The sequence below is a fragment of the Colias croceus genome, chromosome 16 (assembly GCF_905220415.1).
Source record: "Colias croceus chromosome 16, ilColCroc2.1".
In the NCBI taxonomy this organism is placed as follows: Eukaryota; Metazoa; Arthropoda; class Insecta; order Lepidoptera; family Pieridae; genus Colias; species Colias croceus.
Genome location: NC_059552.1, coordinates 6,015,300 through 6,040,267, shown reverse-complemented (window position 1 = coordinate 6,040,267; position 24,968 = coordinate 6,015,300). Strand labels below are relative to the sequence as shown.

The window sequence follows — 24,968 nt, the reverse complement described above, 5'->3', positions numbered from 1 at the left end:
TAAAATTGTACAGATCATTTATATTCTAATTCAAAACGCCGATCTTTCTGAAGGAAATATTTTATAACATCAGAATAGAAGTAGGTACCTACTTAGGTGATTGTTTTAATTCAATTAACAGCTCTTTCTCAATGACAGTCATTGTTAATTCAGAAAGGCGTTCTTGGCCTTGTGTATTTCTTAAATACGTACCTACCTACCTATGAATTCGATTTAACGCTGAGAAAGCACGCTCCGTGGAAGAACAACTAGCAAGAATCGTTAATACCAAAATATGTGCAAGTTTCATCAGAAGGCTTCTTCTAACCAATTCTCATTCATGAAATCGATTAATTCGTAAACATTACAATTAAAATTTGGTTTATGTTATTTACTGCACAAATCGGGAGTTGGTTTTGATGAAGAAATTAATCGTTGTTTTACAGTAAAGTTTAATGATTTTACCTTCCCCGCTGAGTACAAAGCAAACCATCACAATTTACAATACAATCTGTGTCGCGACACTTATTTTATCACAAAATTCGAAAAACTTAACCTAAATTACACCGGTATAATCACGCGCTAAACCATACTAACAATAATATTCACGACGTTCGTTCGCGCGACGCGCAATCGTAACTATCTTCACACTGTTAAAGCCCGGCTTTGTTGGCCATATAAATTGCTATAGAATTCTATAGATAGGTATGTAGCTACTTCAACGAAATTTCATACGTTAGAAGAGATAAGCGCAAAGCCCGGTAAAAGCCCACGAGTGCAAGCGAGAGAACTATATGTCACTCAAGAAGGACACCGCACTGTTTATACAAAGTACGACTTTATTTAGATAGCAAGAAGGATGAAATTAAAAAGTTTGACTCGAATTCGACATTGTTCGTTGGTGAGTTTTCATTGAATTTCTGAGCAAATTTTGAATTGCTCGTTGCGCGCGAATATTCAAAAGTGAATTTGGGTATTTTCCTGTCTCGTAGTGAATTCCTTAGGCAAGCCGGGCTTTTCGGCTTGTATGAACGTACCGCCACTGCTTATGGAGTATAACATTTTTAAAATATACACAAATCAAAAGTACGTAACTCAAAAATAAATACAAGCATACCATGCGGCAGGAAAGTGTTGACGACGCGTATGGAATCCCTGCACTTGGCGAGCTGACGGTCGACGTCGTCGTGCGACGCGCCGTCTATCACGAACACCTCCGCCATGTCGTCCGTGAGTAGTTGGCACGAGTAGCCGATGTTTATCGCCGTTTCTATTCAATATAATATTAAATTTAATTTTATTAAATTTTTTATTGACCCTTTTTTTCGTTTGATCCATAATGGCAATAACTTTCTTGTCCTGTATGACAAGACTCTATTATATTTTTATTCACCTGATTACTTATTATTGGATTATTTTTTTCAGATGTTGAAATCATCAATTACATACTTCCAAAATATACTGACCTTGTTTATCTCCAGTCAACACCCATATTTTGATTCCAGCCATGCTAAGGTTTGCTATCGTTTCTGGCACACCATCTTGTAACTTGTCTTCTATCGCTGTCACGCCTATAAAATAAAATTGAATATAAATAAAAGCGTGATAAATAATAAAAATATTATAAATACGTAATTTTCAGTATCAAACTGAACAAATACACAAGATTCTCACGCGTACGATGTTAGACTGTTTTTTGCCTTACATTAAACGAAGCGTTTACATCTTGAGTATTCACTTTCGAACATTCATAACACGACAAATTTTTGACACATTGTAAATCAGAATTTAACTCATAGTGCATTATATAAAGAATAGAAAAAAATCGATCACGAGGCGGGACTCGAACCCGCATCCTTTCACGTTCATAGTGCATTGTAAATTCGACCTTTATGAATAGGAATAAGGTCGAAGTTACTTTACAAGTGTATATCTAACCCATGAGCAGCAGGTCGGTCTCGATCTCCTCGTAGATGGCGTCGAGGCGCTCGTCGCGGTCGTGCAGCGCGAGCGCGGCGGCCTGGTGGCGGCGCTTCCACTCCGCGAAGCCGCGCTCCTCCAGCGGCCGCCACGCCAGCGCCAGCGTGCGGAGACCCTCGCCCGCGAACTTCTGCAAGGGGAACGGAGCTCTTCTTATATTGGAACGATGTTTTTGAAAGCGAGTAGAGCTCTTGTTATAGTGGAACATTTTTTTGAATGCGAATGGAGCTCTTGTTATAGTGGATCATTTCTTAGTGACTTCTTCAGGCGCGTTAAGAGTAAATTTTCAAGGTAGAATCGTGGCAATACCGTCACGTTATGGAGTAAGGTGGCGATTTTGGTATATTTGAATGTTGCCAAAAAAGTTTCACTTCTAATGCTTGGCACATACGTTAGTTTTTGAGTACAAAAGCACGTTATTCTATAACGCGTGGTTACACCCGCCGAAGATAGCACGGGCGAAATAATGTATTTTGTGTAGCTTATGTTGTGTCATTCTGGCACACATGTTAGGTACAGCTAAACCAAGGAGGATCAATCATGTACCAATTTAGATATTATTTTTAATAAATATAAATTGTTATCTAATGTATAAAATATGCTGTAAGTATTGTTATAAAATATGTATGAAAAATCATAAATAAAATAAAATTAATAAAAAATACTTACATTTAAATGCTCCTGTGTTTTAGATTTAACTTCATCTTGACAATTACTTTTTAACCTGTCGTAGATAACATTATCAGCACCTTTAGTATATAACCTAATTTCACCATCCTTCTTCAATATCACTGACATTCTCTTCCTTACATTATTAAAATCTAATATACACAACAACTCGTACACCTGAAACCAAAATCACATCTTATTACATAATTATTATCAATTTTATTATATTATGAAAAATTTCAAGCACACATATATGAAAAGTTTCGATAATAAAAATAAAAAATTCAATCAATGTAATTTTTATTTGCAAAATACCTATATAGCAATGTTGTCTCACCTCTGTTTTACCCATAACTTCTATAGTAATAGTATTAGGCGACCGCTCTCTGAACACAAAACCGAAATTCCTCGCGGCTGACACTAGCGCCGCTTCGTCTGGCGATTGGGCCTAAAAAATAATGTATTTACTGAGCACTTAAATATAGATAGGATATGTAAAACAAAATAAATTATTTAATTTTATTTATTGTTAGACGTAACTTTTGATTTAATATTTTTGTGGATGAATAGTTGTCAATATAGTTGTCATTATTTCAAGTCTGAACATGCTTAGCTGTCGAATACTATAAAAAGCCGCTTTCCTTTGTCTCGTGGCGCATTCGTACGAATCGTGCCTAGGGGCTCGGACGTTGTTTATACGACGTTCGACCCAACTACTCTCACTATACTAATAGTCGTTGACTCGCTGCGTTTTGTTATCAACTACCTACATCAATTAGGTAGCTGTGTAGAATCGCAGTACATTCTTATTACATTCAAACTAATATTTAACTCGGCCTCGCGTGTTATTTCTTAGATTATATTTTTCTCATAACTCCTTTACATGCATTTATTTTATGGAGATAACTAATACATGGTTATATTTATAAAAACCTGATCATAATAATTATTAATAAGCCCTTACTTGATATTCGAGACGTCCATTCTTTTGTTCCGGCATCACAGTATGACATAGCGCAAGGAGACGAAAAAAATCATGAACATTAGAATCCCTTTGTTTCACTGCTTTCAATAGCTTCGAATCGAAGAATTTGAATTCCGGCTCGTACTCGGGATTGTCAGAAAAATCCAGAGGTTCTGTGCTCTATGGAAAGAGGAATTATATTATACATAAAGCGAAATGGAAAATAGTGATAAACCAAATTTTATGTTCCACATACGGCATTAAAAGTATCAGCCAATACAAAATATTGATGAAAAGTTATTGTAAGATAAATTATATTTTTTTATATATAATACGCGAAACATAAAATATGGATTGAAGTGGAAAATTACAGCACACAAGTCTAATGTACCTTTGCAGACAAAAAGCAATAAAATAATCGACGCAAATGGATCTACTTGGATGCGAATGAAAAATTACTATTAATATGCAAAACTATAAATAATTAAAGTTTTAAAGTACATTACACATTGTGCAGAAATTTATCACAAAGCCTAGTACCATTTGAGACCAGCAAATTCCTTATTCCTAATTTAAAAAAGGTAACTGCCATACAAAGTCGATCCTTTTTATTTCTACAGGCAAAAATTAGTGACCCAGAAAGCGTTGCATGCACACACCAAACAATACAAAACATACAAAGCATTATGTGTAGGAAACAAAAAGCACCATTACACAGAGTAAATGTATCGAATATATTATTTAAAACGGTATGATGTGTAATAAGAATCGTATATAATATGTTATCGTGTAAACATTCCATTAAAAAGAACAAGATAATCGTGTCTTACGTGTACTGGTATTATAAGTAATAAGAGGATGTCGGAAATTTTATTGTTATTAGTCATTAGGGGAACAGCATAGAAATCGCAAGCTTAGTATTATTTATTTCCTTTTACATATATACTAGTTAACCCGTTTCCCGTGGAAGGAAGAAACATTTTAATATACATTGCTCCCGACTTACACACTTCATATTATCGCAACATAAATTTTAAAAATTCCTATAAGTGTATAAAAAACAGTTTCAACTACATATTCATACTGTCAAAGTTTATTTATCAAAGTTAAATCGTATAGTTAAGTCGGGAGCAACACGCATCAGTTCGTGGGGGGGGGTTGGTGCGGTACAAGTAAGCGTGCGTACGTGCGCGTGTCGGTGTGCGGGCGTGCCGGCGGCGGGCGTGCTGCGGCCCGCCTCGATCTCCAGCTCCAGCAGGCGCGCGCGCGTGCCCGCCGGGGGGCCGCCCGCCGGGGGCCCGCCCGCCGGGGGGCCGCCCGCCGCCCCTCCCCCCGCCGGCCCCGCACCCCCTGCAGGCCCTCCGCGCCGCTAAACCATACACGCACACATTACGGGACACTCCGATATAGCGCTGCTCTCCTCGCCGTACGACACGACTTCAACGTGAATCGTGATCGAGACCGCCGCTTGTTGTAATATTATGTGACACATCGGCAATTACGACTAAGTAGGTTCCTGGATGTCTACCCATCTCTTTCACACATACACATAATTAACTATAGTACATTGTCGAAATACATTACAATTGAGTATTATATAGCTTCGCTCTTAATCGTAGTATTACATAAGTAAAATTATAAATTCGGGTTGTATGTGGTGCATTGTAATCCAAAAAGGCAAAACAAAGTATATGAATGTTGAAGTGTGTTTATGTGCTGTCTGTATGATACCTATATTTGTGATATCACAGATGCGTATTTCATGCTAATTCAAAACGATCGACAAACAAATGGGGCGCACACAATGTCCAGTGAACGGTTTACGGCAACGTTGCCAACGCTCTCCCAATTAAACACTAACGGTGTATGGAGTGCATGAATCGCTGCATGTACAAACGTTACAAACCAAATATTTATTCAAATAAACAGTGGCATAGAAACACACACACACTTTATGAAATGTATTGAAAATAAAAACGAAGTCCTAAGCGTCAACAAACACAAAACAATTTCAAAATCACTCTGCAATTTTTCAAACCATAACTAATGGAATCAAAAAACATGCAAATCAAGAATAATATCTAAATCGTGCCATCGTATAATTTGCTCGTAAACAAAACTATGGTGCTCAATTTGATTCAGTAGTCTACATGCGTAAATGCAGTGACTTCTAAGGAATTGTCTCATGACTATCTACTTAAAATAAATCTTTAAAAGGGTAATGTTTTAATGCATTAAATAAATACATACGTCTGTAAGTTCGATGGTTTCTCCCGTGTGTTCGTCCACGACGTCTCCGTAACACACTCCGGCTATCGAACATTTGTTGAACGTCATTATGTTTTGTGTAAGCGTACCCGTCTTGTCCGAAAAAATGTATTGGATTTGACCTGAAATTTAATCCATATTATGAATTTACGTCCTATAAACTGCGTTGTATATAAACAACCGTATATGAAAAACGTAGAAATTAATGAGATAATATCCTATTATTCATTAATTGCAAGTAAACAACTAATTATTTTCCATCGGGACACAATGCGAACGTTCATGTCATTGTTCGCTGCGAATGTAATTCAATTACGAAATTAACTTTAATAGATTAGCGTCCGCTTCCACATTGTATGACATAAACGTTAATTTTTACAAAAGGTTTACGATTATGTTATAAGTGTAGACTGTACGTACTAAGAACATTTACGTTTGATGAGCACTCTTAACTACGCCCACGTTCTAGACGAGTGCGTTTAATTATAAGAATAAAAGAAGTTATTGAAGATAGGTTTCTATTTTTACATTTGGTGATATACGATAGTAACGATATGGAAAATGAGGCACAATCATATATCTGTCACGATTTTATTAGAATATTTACCTAGTTCCTCGTTGAGTGTCGTGGTGCGCGCCTTGGCGGCGGTCCCAGTCTTCTCATAATACATCTTTTCATCCCAGTTTATTAGAAAACTCTGCGCAAATCTTATTACCTGCAAGGACAAACAAGAGATCGATACATTTTATAGAGAATATCCTAGAAGGAGCGTAAATAGGTTACCGCGTACAGATAACAAATTATTCTAAATCTACAAGCAAAGAAGAATAATTATAACATTTTAAGTATCACTTAAATGTAACACACTTTCAATATTACAAAAGATAAAACAAATATGAATTATTGTTTGTGATTATTTCAAAGTCCGTTTTAACAGAGATACCGTGTGGGTTTCTATTTGGCCTTCATATTTGCAATATAGTCTAATATATCGTTTCGTCTGAATGTTCAAGGCCGAAATAGTTAAAAAAGACGTTCGTTCTACATTTAATGGCGATTCAAATTACGTGACAAGGCTACGCAAAATAAATGATTGGTAAGTATCACTTTTTCTGTATAATATTTTTTTCTGCAAATATGAATTGTATCGATAAAACGGCGGAAGTTATTAAGACCTATTTTGTCTTTTTCTTTGAGTGTTTCTGTTTATTTACACGGAACTGTTTACTCAAACACAAGTGGGACGCGATAAAACTCGATTACATTTTTACAGTGTGATATTGCAGAATTTATAGGGTACCTAGACGTCATTCATTAACTTTTATTGTAGTCTTCACTGTTATTTTTATGACTCATGTTTAACATCAATGGTAACAATTTATCAGTCTTGCTCTCAAGACCATTGTATGTAATGACTTCAATTTTGTTACCTACTGAAATTATATATTTATACACAGTAAAACATATAATATGTTTTAGTTTGCTTTTACATATGCATTAAATAATATAGCGTATCGCGCTCGTTTTTCAAGGAATGTGTCCCTTATTTTGCTCGGCCATGGTCACCTCATTAGAAAGAGACAAGTTGGGGACAAGAACGCTCTCACTCTGAACGGTTTTTGCGTCATAAATCATAATGCACAGAGTTACACGAGTTAGTAGTAAAACATCTCTATAAACAGCAGTCAGACCGTATACCTAGAGAGGGATGTAGAGAGCGTCACTCTCCTCGACGGACACATAGAGCGATATAGGCACATGTTCCACAACAGTCAGACAATATTTTTATTTTATTTTATTTTATTCATAAAAGGTACCTATACAATATATTACCTAGTATGGGATGTAGAGAGCGTCACTCACCTCGACGGACACATAGAGCGATATAGGCACGACGGTGTTCATCACGATCGCGTACGAGAAGAACACGAGTATCGCGATGACGGCCGCGCCGGGCGCCGGCTCGGCGGGCACGAGCGTGTCCCACGGCAGGTACACCTGGAAGTAGCGGCCCACCACCCACTCCCAGATGCCGCACGCCACCGTGCAGAACACGCACATCGACAGCAGGAACAGCACTATCTGCGGGCGGACCGCCACTTTGTATCGCTCTACACTGACAGCGCACACGCATCGACCGCCTCTTTGGTACGCACTATTCGGGCTAAATGCACAGCTACAGTATGCATTACTATTGCCTTTAAGAGGCCTTTGGGTCAAGATAAAAAGTATTGAAAGGTATAAGGCTTTAAATCACACAGCCTTTAAATCTTCAATTTAGTTTCTAATCTAGCAGGTTAAAAACTCAGATCTTCCACTGAAGACCAACTAAAACTAGTACAAACTCTTTAAAATTGTTATTATAACACTTACGCTCTATTATACCAAAGAAGCGGCCGTAGGTGTACAAATAATAATAATTAGTCATCGCACCTGTTCATAATACATTTACAAACTTTGAAGTTTTACTATATTCAAAGAAGTCGGTTATAAAACACAGAACTTTTGTTAAACTTCATATTCAAACATATACATATTATATCATTTGCATCTACATTGTTTTTAGTCATTGTGAAACCAGTAATAATTTATTTATTTGATATTTTATTAAAAAGGAATTGTAAATATACTGGCAACATTAATATGATACGACTTGTTTGTCAACATCAAGTTCCATTAAGAAACAATATAACATTAAGTATACAAAGTCTACGTACTATGAAGGTGGTCTAATGACGCATTAATGGACCAACGTGTACGGGGAAAGTAGTACGCTCCTATTAAACATTGAGTAACCATAATGTTTAAACTATTTTGTTTTAAATATGGCTTCTCCAACCACTAGTGTTCACTTCTAGTTAAATGAAGATTAAAAATAAACTAACTAATGACTTAAGGCGGTTTCAGCACCTTTGGCTAAGAGAAATAACGTGTCCAATAATAATAATTTTCAATATGATTTTATTACTTTTTCAAGTAGGTATATGTATCTACAAGTACGCAATGAAGCAAGATAGTACATTGTATGTGTCTATAATAAACATTTCAAGTGTATCGATGTACAAAGTAGCATGCACCACGAAACACGCTATTAAATTACTAAATTACTAATAACGTATATCGGCTATCAAGCTGCGATAAACGGAACGAAATTAGTTTTAGAGGTTAACAGGGAACGTTTTCAGACCATGCTTACCGTGTGAATGAGCCGGATCGATATGGTAAAATGTATCTCTCTGAATAGTACTAACGTAATAAGCGAGTTATTATAGCGATACTATTATGTTCCCTCGAGATTTAAAGCATCGGATTGCCTTTTAGAGGTTACCAGTACTTCACCCTAATTAAAAAAAACATCCTGAAAGTTACATCTATTTTCTGTATGCCAATGATGATGCTTTGAATATAAACTATTCAATGGGCATGATTTAAATTAGGTTTGCTTAATAAAGCATGATAGCTACTGCTAGTTTTCATTCGAGTACTTAGATATTTTAAACTCAGAATGCAGTCTAAACTAGTGAATGCATTTAAAATATCTTTAAACCAACCACAGTTAATGAACTTTATTACAAATACAATTTTTAACCAATTCAAACAAGAAAAAATGACTAAATCTACACACTATCCCAAAAAATGAAAATTAATTAGCCTATCCATGAATTCGCGGAATTTACCACGCTACCCAATACAATAAATAATTAAACACTATATAAGAAGTTACTGAATCTACCACCCATTACCTACGTTATCCCACCCAATAAACTAATAAACAAGGCAACTCACCCCTATAATAAGAAAATTGAGTAGCCTATCTATGCTAGTGCGCTTGAACTTGGTCTTGCCCGAGTTCTGCATCAGCTTGGTGTCCTTGCCGGCGAACACGACGACGCCGTAGCACCACGACGTGTTGCGCAGCACGCACCCGCGCAGCAGGATCTTGTCGTTGTCCAGCGAGAAGTGCTGTTCGCGCCAGCTTAGCGTACCTGACGGGAATTATACATTTACTTACCTATATTTATCTTTACTAATACATATTATAAAGCTGAAGAGTTTGTTTGTTTGTTTGAACGCGTTAAATCTCAGGAACTACGCAGTTCGCTGAGAGCCACGGTTCGCAACAAACGTGTTTGTCGAGTGTACTTACTGTTTAATTACGAATAAGAAGTTTCGTTCCGCTCGAACGGTTCGTGCGTTATCAAATGGATGCATTCGATAATGCACCTTATTTACTATGGAGGAAGACATAATTGTCGAGAATATTGACCATACTAACATTTTAATTCAACAAAATGTTGAGAATTCCGAGAATTGTTTATTAGAAAATATGATTCAGCAAAACGATATGGACAATTTAAATGAAGTGGAAGAGGCTAGGTCACGGCCAAATAAAAGAGCTCGGGAAGTTGATGAAGAGGAGATGTGGGTTACAGTAGGTAGAAATGGAAAGAGGTTAGCCCAAAAAGTTGATCTGTATATAAATAGTACCGAAAAGCTGCCTAAACAGTTTACATTTGCTAAATTGCTAGAAGAGAACAACATCAGTAGTGTGAGCCGCATTAAGTATATTAACCCCTATAAAATATTTATTCAGTTTGAAAAGTCTGAAAGTGCGGAAGAATTAATCAATTGTAAGTCTCTGCAGGAGCTTGGCTGGAGGTTTCAAAAGCCGCTCGAGGTTGTAGTATCTTATGGTGTAATTAAGAATGTGGAAGCAGATTTGAGCGAGAAAGATATATTAGACATTATCTCGAGCAGCAGTGATATTATTTCAGTCAAACGATTGAAACGAAGAAATAATACTGGTAATGGATGGGAAGAGAGTGAATCGGTCCGCTTGGGATTTAAGGGTTCATCATTACCAGCATATGTATACATCTATGGGATGAAAATAAATGTGGATCCATACGTATTTCCAGTTACTCAATGTTCTAAGTGCTGGCGATTTGGGCATGTTCTACGTGCCTGTCCTAATAAGAAAATAGTGTGTCCCAAGTGCGGTAAGAACCATGGGAACTGTGAAACTACTGCATTTAGGTGTGTCAACTGTACGAGGAACCATATATCTATGGACAGATCGTGCGGGGTGTTCTTGAAGGAGAAACGGCTTAGGGCTATAATGGCCGAGTTCAACTGTTCTTACAGAAAGGCGTTGCAAGTATATGTTCCTCCTGAACCTGCTCCACTAAGTGATGAACAATTGATGCCCCCAATATCGGCATTACCCAATCAGATAGCTGCGTCCATATCTGAGGCCACACAATCTCAGGATACTAACTCGACTACTTACGCAAGCGTGGCACGCACTCCCAAACGATCCAGTGTCAATCAGCATCAACGGAACGTACCTCAACCCGTGGAACAGACTCGTAAAAAAGAGAAGAGTAAGAGAAAGAAACTAAGTCAGGATGAAGTATTTAATTGGGATGTTTCTTCAGACTCAGAAGCAATAAATAATGATGAAGACGGTGAATCGGAAAACGAAGAGCAATCCAGAAATGAAAAAAAAGAGAGAAGAGAGAGAATTAGATCTACGTTAAATTATAGACAATTACTGACAAAATTATATGCGTTAGTAACTAACTCGGAAGTAGATTTGAAAAACAAAATTATCCAAGGAGTGACAATATGTATTGAGTGGTTGACATCTGTAGTAGGACAGTATATACGTAGTTTGCCTTTTAAAAATATGTTTAGCTCATTATGGGTATAAACAAAATAAATATTATTCAATGGAATGCACAAAGTATAAGAGCTAAGCATACAGAACTTGACCTGTTATTAAGTACGGAAAAAATTCACATTGCAGCTGTGTGTGAAACGTGGCTGAATAACGAGATTATGTTTAAGATAAGTGGTTTTAATATATTCCGTCATGATCGAGAAGATTCGTATGGAGGTGTAGCCATCATAACTCACAATTCTAACAAAGCCCAATTACTGCCAGTACAACTGTCTAACTCAAACATTGAAGTAGTAGGTATCAAAATTTTCAATTGTAAATATATTGAGTACATAATCTCCGTTTATTGCTCACCGTCAATACGAACTTCTCAACATGATTGGGATGAACTGTTTTCTATTTGTAGTCAAAAAACTATTATACTAGGTGATTTTAATGGTCACCATGTAAGTTGGTCATGTAAGACAGATCCGAGGGGTAACAATATTTTTGACTCTTTGATGGAAAGTAATTTTGTGTCGCTTAATGATGGACGACCTACGCGAATAAAATATGTTAACGGAAGCTTACAGGAATCTTCACCGGATATTTCAATTGTATCGTCAGATATAATAATGCATTTAGATTGGAATGTAACGAATGAATCACTAGGTAGCGATCACTTGATAGTCAAAATTAATATTTCATACACGAATACATCGCCGAGTTATATTAAAAAAAGAAATTATAAAAAAGCAGACTGGATAGAATACCGTAAATTTATTGAACATAACATTTCAAATTTCCGTATAATTGAAGATGAACCGCAAAAAAGTTATGACCTATTTCTTAGCATTATTGATGGAGCCGCTGATGCTCATATTCCTTTTTATAAAATTCGTCATGATCCCACAAAACGTTTTATTCCTAAGCCTTATTGGAGTCCTAATCTCTCAAAGGTAGTTGCAGAAAGACGTCTGGCTCTTACTTTATTTAGAAAAAATCCAATCCCTGCTAATTTGAATAAATTAAAAGAACGCATTAGTATTGCCCAAAGATTAATTAGACAAGCCAGAAATGAAGCATTTTCCAAGTTCTGTTCCTCACTTGACGAAACTACTTCTGTAAATGAGCTATGGCGTAAGATGAGGTGGTTGAAAGGCCATAAAGTGTCCAAGTCTCATGTAGACGAAGGCTTAGCCAATGATCTTCTGCATAGTTTGTCACCAGATTTTGTATGTTCAAAGAATCCAATTTTTTCCTCGAAGAATATAAAGATAGAATCATCCTTTTCACTTAATGAACTTAAAAGATGCATTAAAAATAAAGATACTGCACCCGGAGACGATCAGATATCATATTCAATGATTAAACACCTACCAGAAAATGCATTAATAATCTTACTGGAGTTATATAATTTATTTTTCACACTCAGTTTCGTTCCTTATCAGTGGCGAGAAATTTATGTTATTCCCATTCCTAAAGTCGGTCGCGATCCCTCTTCAGTTTCAGCGCTAAGACCAATTTCTCTTATGTCCTGCTTTAGTAAGATTTTACATTCTATGTTGAGGAATAGGTTAGAATGGTTAGTTGAAGGTAAAAATCTATTTCATGAGGAGACTACGGGCTTTCGAAAAACTAAATCTTGTCTTGACAATCTCACTAATCTAGTGAGTAGAATTCAGCTAGGATTTTCCAAAAATTTACTAACAGGTGGATGTTTTATTGACATTGAAAATGCTTATAACAACGTTGACATTAAAGCACTTCTTTTAATTTTAGATCAGCTCGGTGCTGGCTCAAAACTTTGTAAATATTTATGGACTTTTTTGAAGGAGAGAAATATTAATATAAAGATCGACAATACTACATTATCCCGAAGTACAGGACGAGGCTTGGCTCAGGGAGACCCATTGTCCCCTCTATTATTTAATATTGCAACTCTCCAGGTTAGCAAACAGATTTCTAATGTTATGATTTCTCAGTATGCTGATGACTATGTTTTGTATATTTCGGGAAAAAATGTTGAGTATGTATCTAGGGAATTGCAAATAGCTTTAAACAAAATAAACAATATACTTGGTGAGTTAGGTTTAGATATTTCTCCAACTAAAACTAAGCTTTGTATTTTCAAAAGAGGTGTCAATAGACAACAAATGTCTCTTAATATAAATAATACTACAATCGAAGTAGTTAGTGCTGTTAAATACTTGGGAATGTGGTTAGATCAGTCTTTAAAGTGGAATATACATATTCAAAACTTGGTCAATAAAATATCTAGATACTTAAATATTATCAAAATTCTGGCTGGGGCATCATGGGGAGTTCATCCCAGACAGCTTAGAAGATTGTACATTGCTATAATAAGGAGTAGGCTAGACTATGGATGTTTTTTATATGATATTAGCTACCAGAAGTATACAAGTAAATTAGATAAGATACAAAATCAAGCAATGAGGGTAATCGGTGGTTTTATAAGAACTACTCCAATACATGCCATGGAGAGTGAACTTAGCCTCTCTCCATTGCACGTACGGAGGGCGTATTTAGGTGGTAAATTTTTACTAAAAGCCAAAGCTCGATCAAATAATGTAACTATTCATGTATTAGAAGAATTATATACATTAAAAGATAACAATTATTGGCGCAATAAAAAAAAGCCATTACTTGTGATTCTGTTTGAAAAATTATCTAACATTAATATTCATAATACTCGGCAATTGGAGATGTTTTCAATGGATACCTGGGTCACTAATATAAATTTAGATAATATAGTTTATGTTAATATTCCTAGTATAATTAGTGCCAAACGAAATTATAGCTCATTAGATTTAAACTTAGCATGTATGGATTTAATTAATAATCAATATTTTAATTATTATAAAATATTCACTGACGGCTCCAAGGATGGGGAGGGGGTCGGTTCTGCATTCTACGACATCCAATGCGATATAAATTTAAAACTAAAAATTAATAACAATTACTGTTGTATAATGGAAGCAGAACTAATATCAATTTGTGAGGCTCTGTCCTACGCAACTTCGTTAGTCCAAAATAATATTGTGATATTTAGTGACTCCAAAAGCGCGTTGCAGCATTTAATCCGCTGTACTTCGGGCCTACCAGGTACCCCTATAGCTTACACCATTTTAAGTCATATTTTAAATTTAACTGGTAATTGCAAAACTATAAAATTACAGTGGATTCCATCACACTGTGGACTTGAACATAACGAGCGAGTAGATATGTTGGCTAAACAGGCTATTTCAGATGGAGTAGATTATAATATGTTACCCTATTACTCGAATTGCATTTGTTTAATTAAAAACTACTGCTATAATCTATGGAAAGAATATTTTGATGCGCGTTCAAAAGAAAAAGGCATATGGTATAAAACCGTCCAGCCACAGCCGCTGAGGATTCCATGGTTTGAGCATCACAGGTTTTGTAGAAAGGACATAGTTTTGATTATGAGGCTGCGTACCGGGCATGTCCCATCAAATAAGTTTGCGTTCCTGATGAAGAAGGTCTTGTCACCGAATTGTGTGCAATGCGGTGTTCCAGAGGACCTAACGCATGTATTGATGGAATGTTCCCGTAATGCAGCCTACCGATTATCCGAGTGTAACAACATATTGAAAACGTTTGCTGATATTAACATTATTTTGTCTAACCCCCATTCGGAAGAAATAAAACGTATTATCAGACTATATAATATAGGTTTCGCCTCGGATCTGTCTCCTTAAATTTGTAGCTAGATATAATTATTAAATTACTGAATTTATGTATTAGTGTGTAAATTAGTTATAAGTATGTGTGTACCTGAGCGACATATTCATTTTGTGATTAAGCTCGTTAAATAAAGATTGAAAAAAAAAATCTCAGGAACTACTTATCCGATTTGAAAAATTATTTCGTTGTTCGATAGCCCAATTACTGAGGAAGGCTATAGGCTATAATAATTATAGCCTATATAGATATATTATATCATCACGCTAAGACCAATAAGGGCGGAGCCAAGCGAGTGAAACCGCGGAGCACAGCTAGTTATATATTATAATAGCTTTCCGCCCGCAGATTCGCCCGCGTTTTTAAAGAAAAACCAGCATAGTTCCCATCCAGTGGGATTTCCAGGATGAAACTTATCCTATGTATTAATCCAAGTTAGGTACCCTCTATGTGTGCTAAATATCATTGTAATCGGTTCAGTAATATTTGCGAGAGTAACAAACATACACATACATCCATCCAAGCACAAACTTTCGCATTCATAATATTAGTAGAATACGACTAGTAGGATAATGTTTAGCCTATCACTATATTTATCATCATTTGTCATTCAAACCTATACTACCATTTGTAAAAGTATCAAAACATGAAAAACGCAACAAGCATTCAAGCCTCTGAAGCCCGCATATCGATGCAAAAGGTAAAAAAGCGCGGTGAACGAGCGAGCTATCGCCGACAGGCAGGCTGCGGCTGCGAACCGAGATAATAAACGGTGCATTTCTCTCACAAATTCGATACAATCCCTATGCGCAAATTGCATCCGTAATGTCACAATTGCTATTTACCAACAGGAAACGTTGAATACCATTTCCATAGCAATCGGCACGGTATTATTAGAATTCGATGAGGTACTAGAAATGTACCGATGGCATTTTGAAATAACACAAGTGATAACTGCGTTAAAAACAACCGACTTCAAACTTGCACTTGCAAAATTTACAAATACCTACAGACAAAAATGGTCATAAAATAAAAACTACTGGGCCTATCCGAATAAAATTTTTATGGGACCAATTCGACACCATCCCGCATCGAACAAAAAAAGAATCACGTAAATCGGTTCAGAAACCTCGGAGTAATCGGTGTACATACATAAAAAAAAAACAAAAAATATACCGTCCGAATTGATAACCTCCTCCTTTTTTTTGAAGTCGGTTAAAAATATACGTTTATTTTAGCGTATTCATTCGTCTGAGCATTTCGTGGCAGCTAGTGCTTTACTTGTCTTGTATTACCAAATGTAATAGAATGCAAAATCCATGTAAGTATTTTATTTTTAGTAAGTGCACTACAAAAACAAGTAAATTGCAGATGCATTAAGATTATTCACAAAATTAAATTATAATAGTTTAATTAATGAACTTAATCAAGTTTATGGTTGCATGAACATGCATAAAAACGAATCACGTGTTCTAATGAAAAGAATATTATAAAAATAATAAAAGCAGCAATCCCAAGTCCATCAACGTAATGGAAAACCTTTTCATTTAAATTTTCAAAACATCGTTCAAATTTTAAGTTTTATAACAAGTAGAACATTTAAAATAAATTCATCTTTGAAAACGACAGAGACCGTTTTAATTTATATTGAATAGAATCAGTACCTAATAAATGTATTTTATAAATTGTAAAGGGTATTCGGACTATACACTCTATATTTTATAAGACAATGAAGATAGAATAATAGTGACGATAATATGTAATTTAAGGATTATATAATTAACAATTGTATAAACTACTAGCGGTCCGCCCCGGCTTCGCCCGTGGTACATATTCACGTTTTCTCTACATAAGAACCATCCTCGAACTTCAAGGAATATTATAAAAAAAGAATTAACGAAATCGGTTAAGCCGTTCTCAAGTTATGCGCTTACCAACACATTTTGGGATTCATTTTTATATTATAGATAAGCCTACATTTGCGGACTGACCAACCTTAACAATGTCCTTTGCTTATAAATATGCATAAATATTCAATGTGATACACTTCAACACTGGCCTTCATATCCGGGCGTTAATATCGTGTTCGTCAGTCGTCAGGATACGTCTTGACCTCGATGGATTTCAAATTAATATTGATCCTATAGAATTGACCTATATATATATTATATTCTTTGTGGTTATTGTTTTATCATACAATTGTTCATTCCTTACATGTGATTTATGCAAAAATGATACTTAAAGTATGACACAAACATTTACCGTGCAAATTATTCCTATAAACTATCATAATCTCAGTGCAAAATGAAATAGCACGCTCGTTGCACTGCACATTACAACATAATTACATGTAGGTATCTAGTCAGCAGCAAACAAAAAACAAACATTCATTATGAGAGCTAGTTACACTGAAGTTATTACGTGGTTACAGGTAACTAATTTAAGAACCCTGTTACTTTTACAATCACTTGTGGTTTGCGGCGGAAAAATCGTTAAATTGTCTTAGAACAATAAGATTACATGGGCATGTTTTTGTGTACTCTACACTCTACAGTTTTATTCTGCGGTAAAAGCTGGTTACGACTTATTAGACAAGCTAACTAAGATTTAGAGCTGAATTTGAGTAACTGAGATACCAAATAATAATAAATCAATGAAATATGTATAAGAAAAAAATTACCATCAAACTTATTAAGTAGATTGTTGGGCGTTTCGCAGACGATCTCGCCGTCGAACGCGCCCAGTTGTGCGTCGTCCTGTCCCATCGCAGCTGTCTCCAGAAGGCACTGACGACATTTCAGGTTTGTCTCCCTAGTAAAGAAACAACAATTATCATACAAATACGTATTGTACAAAGAGCACAAAACGTAAAGATCGTATTCGCAAAGAGCAATCGCTATCCCTATTTCAATCACCATGAAAGAAAGGGATGCAACGAGAATTGCGTAGCTTACGTTCTAGAATCTAGAGGACTATTGTCCCGTCGGGTGTCTACTATCTACACACGGATTAACGTTAAGGATAGGTTTTTTTATTAAACTCGTAATTGAAGTTATTATTTACGAGAGATTGCATAAAATCTGATTAAACATTTAAAAAGACTTGAAATTAATTTTGTGTCCTTGACGTTGTGGCTTCTATTTAAAAATAAGGAAAATTGTGTTTGCCGTAGGAAAAAAGATCTTTGCAATAGATTTCTCTAGAGAAGTAATGCAAGAAAAAATAATAAGCAACCTCGATTTTATCTTAACTTACTCCCTTGACCCAAAGTATTTTATAATTATATAAGCAGTATCAAAATTCATGGCTCGAAATGCACATAGTGCTTTATTAATAAAAATGGTAAAGTGGCGATTTACATCTAAATGATTTCTCTTTCAAAATAAATAAATACATACAGCGTGTTTTAAAAAGTAGTTAATACTTTTATCCAAATAAAAAACCATAAATTGTTTTGCTTAGCACTACAGCAAAAGTTCTTAAGCGCAATCATTTAACTTTAACTACCCACGAACTTAGAATCTTCTATTAGTATAGAAAAATAAAGCTCTACAAACAGGCAATCCAATTATATAAATTGAATAAAAGTTTTTTTATATTTTAAAGGTACAAGTAGAGAGACGAGTTTAAAAAGAGAAAAAATGTATATCGCGGGGTAGATTACGGTATATATTATGTAAATATTTACTTTTATCATCTTTAATTATATGAAATGCATATGCAATTATTAAATACTTACGTATTATAACAACACACTTTAATTCCTATACGACCTACATATTAAACATATGCATGTTTACATAATGTTATTGTACATATTGTCGTTGAATTAACAACCTTCATTACCCTTTAAGGTTATGGTATTATAAAGAAAGTGTTCCGGACGCTAGCGCACCGTATTCATTGTGTAAAGGAAATCCTGCCGACTAATAAAAGAAGCTTATGAAACCCCTTTGAGCGGCCGCCTTCTGAATGAACGCGCGTGATTAAAAGTGCCTAAGAGGAGATCGTTAAAGTACTGCATCCCTACAACGTAATCTATTTTAATGGAATATTAAATAATGTAATGAGAGCTTTTATTGTTACATTATTTCTGTAAGGAAATAATTCAATTAATAGCAGTTTAGGTGCTATTAAGCTAGTTGTGAGATATTGCGTTGCCTTATATTTTTTTTAATTAATTGCTTTTTGATAGCACAGTTCCATCAACGTGTAGATTTTGATTTATCTTATTGACATTATAATTTGAAAGTAAATAACAGCATGCATTTACAACTTATAGCATTTTCAAAAGTCAAGGATAGCAGAATCTAATTTAGGAAATTAATCACTTTTATATGCTTATTTCAAACATTTGACTGCAAAAGTACAGTTAAGTCTATAAACAAGGAAAAAAACAAAAATATACGTTTACGATATTTGGATTATACGCTCAAAATTTGTTTTATAACTTTTCCTTATATTTTATAATTTTAATTTGCTAACTCAACTTTTATCTCTACCAATAACAATATTAGGTTCTTCCTTCCCGTTCATTAGATCGGGTCAAAACAGAATGAATAAATCGCCGCTCAGTTAAAAAATTGGTCACTTATCATCAGGCGACCATAACAGAACAACCAGCTCTTTAGCTAACTATAATATTATCATGTAAATGTAAGTAAATTGGACAAAAGTAAAGATATCTAATGTAACAACAACTAGCTGAACCGATGGAGCTTGTCCGTTAACCGTTAAGATTTCTCTTTCTCTATTTTTGTACAATTCTCTGATTATTTTCTTTCATAAGGCCTATCTCCTTACAATAACAAATACAACAAAAAAAGAATTAGTTAAATCGATAGAGATTTTCTTACCCATCCAACTCGGCCGTCTCGATGTAGCAGAGGCCGTTGGGCTCCGAGCTGCTAAGCAGCAGTATATCGGCGGCGACGAACTGGTCGTTCTCCAGCCGTATGACGTCTCCCACCTGAACAGACGCCCATTTCTCCTCCACGAGCTTCCCATTCCTGAGGGTCTTCGCTCGCCTGTGGTTCACTTGCGAATCGTTCTGGTGCCGTTGCTGTAACAAACATATTACATACTAGCTGCTCCGCGCGGTTACACCCCCGTGGCTCCACTCCTATTGGTCGTAGCGTGATGATATATAGCCTATAGCCTTCCTCGATAAATGAGCTATCTAACACCGAAAGAATTTTTCAAATCGGACCAGTAGTTTCCGAGATTAGCGCGTTCAAACAAACAAACAAACTCTTCAGCTTTATAATATTAAGTATAGATTATATTCTATCTGTGCTTTCATGCTTATTATTTATTATCATTTTATATAGGTAATACATACTTTCTATGATTTTTTTTATTAGGTGAAACTTCATAAGAATAGGTACCTCAGTTTAAAATTATTTCAAAAATTCTTACATCATCAAAGCATATAAAGTTCAAGTAAAATCACGATTCACACTTTTAATAGTAATACGTCATGTAAATTGTAAACCAAAGGGGAAATACCTAATCTAGGAAAACTAACAAAATTATCGCATATCTTTATACTGGTATTCATTAAGATAGAATTAATAATCTCCTTGTATTTGTGTAATAAAGAGCGTCATATCACATGGAAAGGAAAATTATTTCAAAAATTCCTGTAAAGGGTAAAGACCATCCAACAAAACAAATCGATCATCAAAGTTGACCTTCCTTGTTGAATTACATATTCTAAATATTATGGTAGAAAAGTTTGCACGTCTACAAAACAAATTATTGCGAAACGTGACTGTTATTGTTATATTTTCCTTCTAAGTATAACGTCATGCTATTTCAACATCTATTACAGCTAATTTGTAAAGCTATCACCTTTACATTGAAAGCATCCTTGTAACTTTGTATTTGTACATTAGTTTATTTCTTTATGTAAGAATAAACGACTGCTTCACACTAAAATTTTATATCATTAGAAAAAAACAACTGTTACAAGGTACATTAATTTTTTAATTAAAACATTGTTTCTAGATATTTACGTTTCATTCCAATTTGGCTACGAATTTTAGACGTATAACTTAAAAACAAGGGAAAAAAATTAAATTGTATTAAAATATATGAACAAATACTTTTAACTTTTAGTTATATTCAAAAACAATTACCAATTCACAGCTAATACGTATAGATGTGGGTTTAATCGCTTTGACGATTTGTCCTCAAATTAACAACCGTATAATGGTTTGTTCGATGAATAAATAACAAAAAAGACCATGGTTACTACTTTTAATTACACTTCGTTTTTAGGTAAGTGGGTACTGGGTACCTACCAACATAAACAAATAAAATCAAAGTATCTTAGCTCTTTGATAAATAAACTATAAATTAGTCAGAATACACACAAAACCATATAAAGCTGGCATAAAACAAAGGCAGGAACACATTTTTTTTCTGGATTAATAACTGAAGAAAAATATCCAGTGATAATAAGACTGGATATTTTTTGTAGATAAAGCATTATTATCTTCAGTCCCTCATTTCATTTCACGTTTTTCTATTATTACGAACTGCTTTAATCTATAGCTATAACATCTATAACATTAGATATAAACAACACTATACATGTACCTATTTAAGCAACATAAACAATATAAAAGTATTGCGCGAAATTTAAAGAGATTAAATTCGACAATTTTATAACAATGTTATCGATACCCCGTTATTCGCATACATCATAAAAACATTTTTGTAATACAAGCGAACCTAGTGGTAAATTAAAATAGAAGTCCAAAATGAAACATTGTTTCAAGTGCAAATAAATTGACACATTTATACACAAAAGACTGTTTCCATGCGAGCAAGGTCACACGACAATGAGTTCATACGATTTATTAATTCATAATAATGACTGTCTTATTCATATTATGTAGGTTACTGTTAATGAATGGCTATTAGAGACTTGATAATTACATTATGATTATAGATAAGAACTTTCAGACAAAGCTCTATAATTAAATTAAATGCTATATCGCGTACGTGTAAAGATAATTATTATTTTTTGACAATTTTTTTAGGAAATTTCCACGAGAAATTAAAGAATAAAATGGCTTTAAAAGATGATTTCATAATTATGTTAATTAATTCTAACTGTTAATTAATATTATTTCTTTAAATTCATTTTTATTTCTTGTCTTATTAAATTTCGAGACTGCCAGCCTATAGCTCGTTTTTCGTTTTTATCTGTGATAAAGATATGTTTTAATCTCTATGTTGTAATGTTTATGTTTTTTTACGTTCAAAATTAAATAACCAAAAAGATAATGTAACGTTAAAATAAAAAAAATAATACATTGTTTTACACCGGTTATTTTAAGTTTAAATCTCGCCGTCACTATACCTACCCAATAATCCAAGTATATCCGACAGTCAGCACATAAGAGGATTGAAATTATTTAAACCAAACTTGTCGGTTTCGTATGAAAGGAAATCGTATTAATATTTATTTAATTCTACACACCTTAAATTGAAGAAAGAAAGAAGAAAGAAAGAAAAAATGTTTATTTGGCAAAATAGTGAGACACAATACAGTAAAAGCATAAAAAAGAATTACAAAAAAGAAATGAATAAACAATACAAAAACAAAAAAAATAAAACATTGTTAGATAAAAGTGCCCCCGTATCGCCAAAAAGGATCGAGTTCAGCATGTGCCAGGCATATGCCTGGCGCTGGTTTTCGACAAGATCCCTATAAGACCCGACTCACGGATGTGAGACGACGCAATGATAGTATGTAATAGGTAAAATAGTGTTTTTATTATGAAATGCATATGAGTGTGTGAAAATTATATATATGTGAGAGAATTATAACAGAGTAGTTGTTATGTGGCTATACCTTCCTATTATAAAGTACTCTATGGTGTACAACATAATGGCGATATTGAATTGATATGAAATGCATGGAGTTACGGGCCATGCTATGGTTTATATTCCTTGAGTCAGTAGCTCGATGATATAGTCTCGGTACTACCATCGACCGCGCAAGGTGTGCGCACTGAGTCATTATTTAATATTATTTCACATATCTACCTAACTATAATTAATTATGGAGAGTTATTTAAATTCTCTGACAGCAGCGGTGGGATCGGCACTTATTACCCCCGATTCCAATAAGAATGAGACTACGTTAAACGATGCAAATCTGCAAGTGAGTGAAACGAGTGATAGTGTTAGTGAAGTTCAAGAAGAAATAGATAGTGTTAATGAGGTTCGAGAAGAACCAGAGTTTCCACCAATAAATCGTGAGAATGTTAACACAACAACAACAACATCATGTGTTGTGTGTGGGTTGTAAAGCACCATGTCGTGCGCATCTCTGTTAAAAGAAATGGCCGATACACTTTCCTAAAACGAAACATTTTGTTTCCGGGTCCAACGCATAAGTAAGGAAGACCCACTACGAGGCCAGCCTTCATCTACCTGTGTGGACATTATTTTAACGTGAAAAGAAGCTAAGAAGCGAAAGGAAATACCTTTTCGAGATATGGTATGGTAAAAAAGTGATCGAGTTTCAACATACATCGAGTGCTCTACTACAAAGTTGGCGCTAATCGACCGGCTGAGAACGGGCTGGAACTATGCGAATATAGTAAATTCGTGGTAGAAGGTATTGCAGATGACCAGGTATGATCTGATTTATTATGATACACGCCGATTGATTTTGTGGGTCTTGATAGACATTTTGGCATAAATCATTTAAAGCGTCGCATGTTGCAAATTGTTTGCTATAACTGTGTGTTCACATGTCATTACAAACGTGACTGTAAATCTCGCCCATGAAACAAAATCAGTTAGTTTAATCGATAAGAATAACAAAGGTCCGCTCAATATTTAAGAAATAGTTTTATGGTCATAAATTTGGTCACATAGAAGAGGTTTGTTTTTCTAAGCAACGAGCGGCACGCTCTTAAAGAAACAATACCCTTATTAATGTGTGTTTACAGCACGATACCCCGCTTACAGTCACAGACGTTGCCGGCGTAAAGTTCAAGTGCCTTATTGACAGCAGGTCCGATTGTTTTTTTTTTTTTCCTTTGTAAAAGGATAGCCGATAGCATGACCGGGCCTCTAGAATTTGTATACACTCGCGTAACAAGAACTGGCACTGTATCAACCTATTCATTGATGTAAATATGAACTTTGGTTATTGTAGACTCTCGAGTACTTCCTGGGATGGAGTAACAGGTCGAGATGTTTTTACTAGAGCCGGACGTAGTTTGATTATGGATAACAATGGGCTCAAATTATTCGTGAATTTAAAATAAACAATATTTGTTATTGCGGACAATAATTTTGAATCTATAGACACGGATTTAAATGATTTTAATGATGTTCATCGTGTGAGATCCATTATTGAAAGTAAAGCACAAATTTTGTGAAATGGGAATAACAAATTCACAAGGAATACAACCCTAGCACAATCTACAGTTCTTTCAACATTGATAAGGTTTTGTAATGCCCTTGTTGTTGGCCAAGGACTAGATAAATTACGTGACTTCATAGCTACTTTTTTATTATCAACGATGTTCTCGAGTTTTAAAATCATAAGAGGTTACATTCTTTTGTTTAAAAAGAATATTGAAAGTCTCGCTTGTGCAGAGTTTTCATTTAATTGGAATAAATGCAAGTTGCTGTTGCAACATTGAATAGGTATTTACCACAAGGTTTCATAACATCGAATGGTA

General features: G+C 34.9%; 1 protein-coding gene across 5 annotated transcripts in view; it reads right to left on the bottom strand.

Moving 5' to 3' along the window:
- LOC123698620 (probable phospholipid-transporting ATPase IM) overlaps positions 1–24,968 on the bottom strand; it is an 80,265-nt gene that overhangs the window by 8,353 nt on the left and 46,944 nt on the right. For all 5 annotated transcript variants that reach the window (XM_045645344.1, XM_045645347.1, XM_045645346.1 and 2 more), the window contains 12 exons: positions 20,109–20,314; positions 17,933–18,063; positions 9,648–9,847; positions 7,725–7,943; positions 6,468–6,576; positions 5,843–5,982; positions 3,593–3,772; positions 2,966–3,076; positions 2,629–2,805; positions 1,918–2,089; positions 1,446–1,550; positions 1,097–1,249 (listed from right to left, as the gene is read on the bottom strand). In XM_045645344.1, the coding sequence (XP_045501300.1) occupies positions 1,097–1,249; positions 1,446–1,550; positions 1,918–2,089; positions 2,629–2,805; positions 2,966–3,076; positions 3,593–3,772; positions 5,843–5,982; positions 6,468–6,576; positions 7,725–7,943; positions 9,648–9,847; positions 17,933–18,063; positions 20,109–20,314 (1,903 nt within the window). The remainder of the gene's footprint in view (positions 1–1,096; positions 1,250–1,445; positions 1,551–1,917; positions 2,090–2,628; positions 2,806–2,965; positions 3,077–3,592; positions 3,773–5,842; positions 5,983–6,467; positions 6,577–7,724; positions 7,944–9,647; positions 9,848–17,932; positions 18,064–20,108; positions 20,315–24,968) is intronic.